The 9,214-nt window shown below is 42.0% G+C and overlaps 1 protein-coding gene across 2 annotated transcripts in view; it reads right to left on the bottom strand.

Annotated features, from left to right (window-relative positions):
- The window catches only part of rrm1 (ribonucleotide reductase M1 polypeptide), a 34,376-nt gene that overhangs the window by 13,105 nt on the left and 12,057 nt on the right, over positions 1-9,214 (bottom strand). For both annotated transcript variants that reach the window (XM_020535311.2, XM_048598327.1), the window contains exons 8-13: positions 7,856-7,997; positions 6,205-6,288; positions 4,653-4,814; positions 4,126-4,205; positions 3,167-3,368; positions 918-1,067 (exon numbers count right to left, since the gene is read on the bottom strand). In XM_020535311.2, coding sequence (XP_020390900.1) covers positions 918-1,067; positions 3,167-3,368; positions 4,126-4,205; positions 4,653-4,814; positions 6,205-6,288; positions 7,856-7,997 — 820 coding nt within the window. The remainder of the gene's footprint in view (positions 1-917; positions 1,068-3,166; positions 3,369-4,125; positions 4,206-4,652; positions 4,815-6,204; positions 6,289-7,855; positions 7,998-9,214) is intronic.

A 9,214-nucleotide genomic window follows, 5' to 3' on the forward strand; every position in this document is an offset into this window, starting at 1 on the left:
ACAGGTCAAGGAGGCGGGGACGAGCTGGGCTGGTCTTGGGCTGTGGCCGGGGGTGGGGAGATTTTGAAGCTTGTGAAGTCCACATTGAGACCACTGGGCTGCAGGGTTCCCAAGCGAAATATAAGGTGCTGTTCCTGCAGCCTTCAGGTGGCATCGTTGTGGCACTGGAGGAGGCCTAGGATGGACATGTTGTGCAAGGAGTGGGAGGGGGAGTTGAAGTGGTTCGCGACTGGGAGGTGCAGTTGTTTGTTGCGAACCGAGCGTAGGTGCTCCACAAAGCGGTCTCCAAGCTTCTGCTTGGTTTCCCGATGTAGAGGAGGCCACATCGTGAACAACGGATACAATATACCACATTAGCAGATGAGCAGGTGAACATCTGTTTAATGTGGAAGGTTTTCTTGGGGCCTGGGATGGAGGTGAGGGGGGAGGTGTAGGGGCAGGTGCAGCACTTCCTGCGGTTGCAGGGAAAAGTGCCAGGGGTGGTGGAACTAGTGGGGAGTGTGGAGCTGATGAGGGAGTCACGGAGAGCGCAGTCCTTCCGGAAGGCAGATAAGGGTGGGGAGGGAAAAATGTCCTTGGTAATGGGGTCAGATTGGCCTTGTTATCTCAGACCCCAGCATCAGCAGTTCCTACTTATCTCTGATAAAATTTACAGATACAGGACGTATCGTGTTTATGCTGTCTACAGAGCTATCCAAACAAATCCCACTCACAGCTTTCGATTCCTAGCCCCAGCAGTTTAGGAGCATTTCTAACTGGTGACAAGAGTCTGCTTTCATTACCCTTTCAGGCACAGAGCTCCAATCCACTAAGTAAATTTTTGCCCCATTATTTTACCACTTGCCCACCTCACGTTTCTTGGCCCTCACCCCCAGTGCAATTACAAAGTTTCTCCATCCCGGCAGATCTTGGCATACCTCTGGAACTGGATAGTAGTTCACTTCAATGATTTTGTTCAGGTTTCTAACAACCACCCGCGTTACTTCTGCTAGTTTGATGAAGTCATAAGTACGATCTGCGGTGACGTACATGTTCAACGCAAGAGAAGCCAAGTTACAAACTGCAACCTGCCAACAAAAAGTATACCGAATGAATGGTCGCAGCCTCAGAAGTATCGTAAAGCATAGAAACACCTAACACTTTCACAGCAACAATCAGCAAAACAAATAAAGGCACCAGTCATTGTACTTCAGATACACACAAACCGGAAGTCCAACACTAGGCTGCAACATTTGGGCCTCAAACGAGAGGAAAAGAGATAAGAACCCATTAATAATCAGGTTTTCACCAGTCGCTAATTATAAATTAACAAAAAGTACTCTGGAGCAGACAATTAGCAAAACACAATTTCCTGTCATTTTGAGTTATGTCACAGGCAACAGAATAATTGACAAAAATATGATCTCTAGCAGTTCTGAAAGGTCACTGAACCCAAAACTTTTAACTCTGATTTCTCTCCAAAGATGCTGCCATACCTGCTGAGGTATTCCAGCAACTTCTGTTTTTGATACCAAACTATTGTTTGTTTTCAGTTGTTCATGAGATGTAGGTGTCACTAGCTAGGCCAGCATTTAGCACCCATCTCTAATTGTCCTCAAAAGTGGCAGTGAGCTGTCTTCTGAACTTCTGCAGGCCCTGTGGTCTAGGTACACCTACAGTGTTAGGGAGTGACTTCTAGAATTGTGACTCAGCAACAGTGATATGTTGCCAAGTCAGTTGGTGTTTGGAGCTGAGATGAACTTGCAACTGGTGATAGCAAGAACTGCAGATGCTGGAGTCACAGTCTAACAGTGTGGAGCTGGAGGAACACAGCAGGTCAGGCAGCAGGGTTCTGACCAAAAACGTCAACTTTCCTATTCCAGCTGCCTGACCTGCTGTATTCCTCCAACCCCAGTGTTAGACAACTTGCAATTGGTGTTGTCATTCCCTGTTGTCCTATTGTCTTTCTAGATGGTGGAGGCTGCATGTTTGAAGGTGCTTTTGGAGGAGCTCTGGTGAATTGCTGCAATGCATCTTGTAGATGGAACACACAGTTGCTACAGAGCATCAGTGGAGGAGAGAGTGGATGTTTGTGGAGAGCGGATGGGGTGCCAAACAAGTGGGCTGTTTCATCCTGGATGATGCCATTCGATTACACTCATGACTTGAGCCTTGCAGATGGTGGATAGGCTTTGGGGAAAATCAGGTGATGATTTACTCGCTGCAACAGCATAGTGGCACAGTGGTTAGCATTGCTGCCTCACAATGCCAGGGACGGAGCTTGATTCCAGTCTTGGGCGAATGCGTGTGGAGTGTGCACATTCTCCGTGTCTGCATGGGTTTTCTCTGGGTGCTTAGGTTTATGTGGTTTAGTTAAAAACCCCATGTGGGGAAATGTAAATGGTGTAGGTTGACCTTGAGGGTCGATGCAGTCTTGATGGGCCAAATGGCCTCCTTTCACACTGTAGGGATTCATGATGCTAATTCCCAACCTGATGTGCTCTTGCAGTCACAGTATTTCTGACTAGTCCAGTTTAGTTTCTGATTAATGATATGCTCCTAGGATGTTGACAGTAGGGGATTCAGCAAAGGTAAAGCCTTTGAATGTTAAGATACCACAGTTAGATTCTCTCTTGTTGGCATGTGTGTGATGCAAGTGATACTTTAATGTTAATTAATCCAATAATTATCAGTGTAGTCCAGCAGGCAGCACTCTAACCCATACTCTTCCTGTAAACAAGATTATCATTCCAGGGACGTTAATTCATAATCCAGGCTGGCGCTTTAAGTGCAATAATGAGGAAATGCAGTTTTACTTATACAATATTAGGGAGAGACATTGCCCACTTCATCAGCTGAATGAAAAAGATCTCAGCTTAGATCTCAGAGCAGGGGAATTCACCCTCAGGCTAATATATATATCCTTCAAGTAACATTATAGAATACAGATTTTCTCGTCATTATTTTAATATTGTTTGAGAGATCTTGCTGTGCACAAATTAACTGCTGCACTGACAGAAAGCAGAAGAATGCTAGTAATAAACATTCTAAGTCTTCAATGTATCAATTAACAGAAATGTTAATTGAAGACACAATCTTGCAGTGATGGCTTTTTAAAAACAGTTCTCTATGGCAGCTTGGTATTTCACAAGTTAACAAGACAATATCTGGTTGTGCATTTACTCACTTCATTATTACTGGTATATTCCACAATCTCGGTGCAGAGATTGCTACATTTGATGGTGCCCAGATTCTGCTGATTACTCTTCCTGTTGCAGGCATCTTTATACAACATATAAGGAGTTCCCGTCTCAGTCTGAGACTCAATGATTGCATACCACAACTGTTGTGCCTTCACCACCTTGCGTGCACGTCCCTCTTTCTCATACCTGCCAGAAGAGAATGCTATGTAATAACAATGCTTGTGGACTAGAATTTTAAGGATTGCACAGGGTGGGGTGGAAGAAACTAGAGATACAGGTAATATTCCAGGGACCCAGCTTCAAATGGTGAAATGATGGTGCGATTTCAAAAATCGCAAAATCCAATTTTTTTTAAAAATCTGGAATTAAAAATCTAACAACGAGCAAAAGACTATCGTCGATTGTTGTAAAAATCCATCTTCAGGGAAGGAAATTGCTGTTGTTGTGGGGTCTGGTCTACACATGACTACAGACCCACAGCAACGGGATTGACTCAACTAGCCACTGGGAAGGTAGGGATGGGCATTAAATGCCAACCCAACCAGTGATCCCACATCCCAGAAACAAATTTTTTAAAAAAGAGTCAATTTTAGAGTTTCATTTGGCAGCTTGGAGGCGTGGTGTTGAGATATCTGAAAGTCTATTTGATTACATTCATTCTCGTGTATTCTTTATTCTTCAATAGAATTTCACAAGTGTTGGCCAGTGTGTTCATTAACTGCCACGGTTTTAAAAACATTAGTGTCTATAAAGCCAGGTTTCACTCTGGCATCAGACTTGTTCAATGTTAACATCAGCTGGGATTATAATGTTGTGACCTGCACAGTAGCGAAACAAGTGAAAGATGGCACACTCCTCATATCTCAGCCATAATGCAAGGTTTTAGATATCTGCATTCTAAACCCAGGCAGTCCCATCTTTCCTGCTTGAAATGTCTCCTTACCTTTCATACAGAGTCTCAAACTCTTCTCCCCAAGTTTCATCTAGGTGTGGACAATCGTGGGGACACATCAAAGACCAATCCTACAAAAATCAGAGTGATGAGTGTGATATGAAAATCAACTATGAAAAGAGCCCATTCACTTCAACATAAAGATAAACACTGTTCTAATCTAACTAACTTCTATTTCCTCTAGTAATGCCATCATTCACATTGCAGTTAAATTCATGCCACATCGGATTTTTTAGGTGGATCTCCAAGGTCACAGGCCACTACTCAAAGCGCAACTGAGGTGTTGCCCTGCTGTCTAATATTGTTTTCTCAATTAAGTCACCGAAATCAATTATCTGCTCACTCTCACTTTGCTGTGAGGGAGCATGCTGTGTACACAGTTGTCAGCTTTCAAAACTACTTCACTGCCCATAAATCCCTTTGGTACATTCAGAGGGTACAGTAAGTAGTCCAAGAACACTTTTTCTTTAACAGCCATTCAAGAAGTGGTCTTATCCCCTGCATCACCAGCTTTTTACCTGGTTGTTCTCTACACGTCTCATAAAGAGATCTGGAATCCAAAGTGCATAGAAGAGATCGCGAGCTCGCTGCTCCTCCTTCCCGGTGTTCTTCTTCAGATCCAAGAAGTCAAAGACATCCATGTGCCAGGGTTCCAGGTAAATGGCAAAAGCCCCTGGTCTCTGCAGCAAGACAAGAAAACAAATCAAACACTCAGGTCAGCTGTCACTGACAATAGTCAAACAACACTATACACTATTACTCAAACATCCTATAAACAAGTTTCTAGACACAAACATGGGCGTGAGATACGACTTAATCTGAAACTACAAGAGCAGCCAAACCATGTGAATCCATAAAGGGTGTATACAAGTTCTGGTTTGAACATGGTAGTTTGTGGCTGTAGAGTCTGACAAATGAGTGACAACCCTTCTACAGCTGGCACAGATAGATATGCTGGTCTGAAGACAACTGATGCTTTATTCCAATCTGGGGTCAATACTCTTCAGAACGCTCTGCATAGAGTGAATTGGAGGCCAAGTCATGATACGCTTTTGATTGAAAAAAAAGTATGGAAAACAGGCAGTGGAGCTTAAGAACATTATCAGGCCAGCCATGATCATATTGAATAGTGGAACAAGATCAAGGATCTAAATGGCCTACTACTGCTCCATTTTCCTTGTGTTATATACACTTCGTCAAAATTCTACTCAGGAATTAGTTTTCAGTCTCAAAGCTGCAGTCCAACTTCAATTTCCTGTCCTTACTCTACAACCTATCAAAAAGGCTGTCAACTAGTGTGAAAAGCTCAACTGATACCAAGCATCCAAACTTTTGGAAGTTGGCTAGATTTCCACTAACATTCAAGAGAAAAACTACCTCCTGATCTCACTCCTGAATTGTCCATTTTAAATATGAAGAGCATCTTAATAAACAAAAGAAGGTCTACTACCAATACACAGCATTATCTTTCCCTCTCCATCCTTTGTGAATTTAGTACTTGTTTCTAAATGGTTCCATCTTTAACTTCTTCCAGTTCTTGTAAAAGGTTGCCAAGCTGAAGCTTCAACTCCACTGATAATGCTAGATCTGCTGGGTGTTTCAATTTCAGATTTTTCATTTCTGATGTCTAGAATCTAGGATATTGCATTTTCAGTCTCTGCACAGGGGCCCTTTATATCTGTAGCAGGACAATCTTTCTTTCCTTTATTTATTCATGGGATAATGGAGTCACTGGCTAGGCCAGCATTTATTGCCCATCCCCAACTGCCCAGAGGGTAGTTAAAAGTCAACCATGTTCCTGAGAGTCTGGAGCCACGTGTAGGTCAGACGAGGTAAGGATTTTCCTTCCTTAAGGAACATTAGTGAACCAGATGGGTTTTTCACCAACAATCGATGATGATTCACAGTCACCATTTAGACTCTTAATTGCAGATATTTATTGAATTCAAATTCCACCATCTGCTGTGGTGGGATTCAAACACGGTTCCCCAGAACATTATCTGGATCTCTGGGTTAACAGTCCATGGACAATACCATTAGGTCATCACCTCCCCCTATATTAACACTTACCTTGTTTCCACCCTGGTCCACGTAACGTGCTGTGTTATTGTAAACCCGCAACATCGGGACAAGACCATTACTGTTTCCATTTGTCTGAAATGATAACAGAAGTAATTACCAATATACAATTTGTTGTATTAATATAGCGCCTCTAATTTGGTAAAACATTAATGCACTAGACAAAAGTACTATCAAACAAATATTTGACATGGATTAGAAGGAATTAAGAAGTGAAACTTGATTTGATATCTTAGAGCCAAGACACCCACCAATGGTGGAATGATTAAAGTCGAAGTTTACACAAGAGCTATGTTCCCAGACAGGAAACAGGTTACCACATTAAAAATGGCCACCTTGATCCCTCTGCGCAGACACAGATGCATTTGCAATACTAATTGAACATTTTCTTTTACTAATCATATCAAATAACGAGAACACAGAATTAAGAGAAATGAAGTTGCACTCATTAGGAAACTCCAATCTTCAAGATCAGGAACCTGAACAGACTTGGATAAATCAGTCAGATTTTCTCCCTACAAATTCTTGGCACATATTGAATGGTGTCAAATCTACCAATAATGTATGCTGCTTTCAGACGTTTACAGCACTCAAGGAGGCCTTTCTGAACACTGTCTTTACTGGTGAACAAAGATCTGGATAACTTAACTACACTTTGCAGTTCTTGGCCCTGGAGGCTATCACAATGCAAGTGAATATCTAAGTATTTCTTAAATGTTACTAGAGCTTCTGACTCAACCACCCTTTCAAGCAGTGAATTCCAGACTCGCAGCACGTTGAGTGAAAATTAATCTCCTAGATACCTCCCTCCCTCCTCCGCCTCCTACCATTGATCCGTCGACTAATGAAAATCTAAAGTATTTAGTTTAAAGCAAAACTAGATGAAATTAATAGTGAAGACAATATCACACTGCCACTGGTGACTTTCTGCACGTGTGTTCATGACCCTACCTGGCGGTAGCATTACTCTTCCACCGAGGCTTACATAAAAGATTAGAATTGAAGGAGCGCAGAGACCTCAGTGGTCCAGGGCTGGAGGAAGTTGGTCAGATCACTGAAATCAGCCATCTTGAAGTTGAACACTTTCCTAAATGTTTGCTCCATGTCATAACCACCTTATGCCAAATGATGCCATGATAAACAGAAGAGCAAAGGAGAGAGGACAATGATCTGGGCAAGAGGGTGACAGATCTTTAAAGTCAGTTACCTAATTGAGGCAATTAATATTATGAAGAGGTTTGATAAATGTAGATGCAGAAAAAAGGATTTTAATTGTATAGAAGATCAAAACGAATGGCCACATATCCAAGACTGTCACTAATATGCCCAATCAGGAATTCAGGAGAAATCACCTTATCCAGAGAATAGTGAGAATATTGAACTTGCTACCACAGGGAATGATTGAGACAAATCTCTTAGCTAAATTTAAAGGGAAAGCTAAAAAAAAATTAAAGGAGAAAGGAATAGAAGAGATAGGGAAGAGATGAAGAGAACGGTAGGAGGAAGTTGATTAAGAACACCAGCAAGGAGCAGCTGAGTTGCAGGTTTATGCTGTAATCACAATCCTGAGCACTCCCCTACAGCTTTTGAATGGCCACTGCCCATTTGCCAAGAGTGCAAACCGCACTCCCTCTGTACTCACACCAGCAATGTAGCTTCCTGTTGCTCGAATACAGCTCACAGCAACCCCAATCCCACCAGCAGACTTGGAAATCAGAGCGCATTGCTTCAAGGTGTCATAAATCCCTTCAATGCTATCATCCTTCATGGCAAGTAGGAAACAGCTGCAAGACAAAGTCAGTTCAGTGAGTCAACAGACAGGAGAGAGATTCCATCCCTTCCTTACTAAGAATTCATTGCACAAGCCACCACTCATTCACGGGGTGAGAGCAAGTCGCCGTCAAGTCCAACATTTATTGCCCTGGACATGGTGGTGAGCAGCAAGTCAAGACCCAGAATTGAACAACATCTGACCTGTGAATGCTGATATTTACGAATAGCTGCTTTACATTGTCCTGCATAGTGTTCTGACTTGCATACAGATTCCAGAACAAAAAACCGTTTGCAACCCAGGGACTGCCTGTACACCTGCAGTGCTTTTTCTAAAAAAAAGTGGTGTGATGCAACTGAATGGTTTGCTAGGCCTTTCAGAGGGCAGTTAAAAGTCAACAACATTGCTGTGGGTTTGGAATCATATGTATACAGACCATGCAAGGACAGCAGGCTTCCTTCATCACAAGAAGATGTAAAACAGTGTTTATGAGAGTCTGGTAGTTTCATGAGCATAAACAATGGAGACTGGCATTTTATTCTGTATTGACTATTGAATTTAAATTGCCCAGCTGCTATGGAAGGATTTAGAATCTTGCCTCCATAGCATTCATCCAGGAAAATGGATTGCTTGCAGTTACATAAGCACTATATTATCCTCCCAAAAGGTGAATTAGGGATTGTTGTTGCTCAACACTGAGCTTTGATTCAAACAGGGAAGATCAATAGAGGAAAGTAAAGTCTTCTAAATAAGGTGTTAGAAGAAACAAGAAAAGTAATCAAAGCAATGGTGATGAGAATGGTGAATCAAGCAGTGGTAATAATTGCAGACAAGATAATTTATTGAATGTTTCCCAAGAGTCAACCTGTGGACAATCATCACACGTAACTCTAAAATCAGCTTAATAAAAATTTCATTGACTGCCTTCACGGAAGGGAAACCGCCAACTCTATTCACAATGATCCATACAATATGTTTGACTAAATATCCTTTAAGTGGTCTATTATTTTCATTCATTCCTGGAATGTGGGTGTCACGGATAAAGCTATGTTACCCATTCCCAGCTTTTACTTTAGTAATTTGGTACAATTGAGGTTTTGCCAGGCCATTTCAAAGAGCAGTTAAGTGTCACATTAGTGTGGGCTTGGAGTCACATTTTCAATAGAAAAATGTAACTCCCTGAATTATGTTTGATAACTGAGGGTACTCAGTAGGACAATGTTGTATACT

Source organism: Rhincodon typus, chromosome 6 (genome assembly GCF_021869965.1).
Source record: "Rhincodon typus isolate 14 chromosome 6, sRhiTyp1.1, whole genome shotgun sequence".
Classification (NCBI taxonomy): domain Eukaryota; kingdom Metazoa; phylum Chordata; class Chondrichthyes; order Orectolobiformes; family Rhincodontidae; genus Rhincodon; species Rhincodon typus.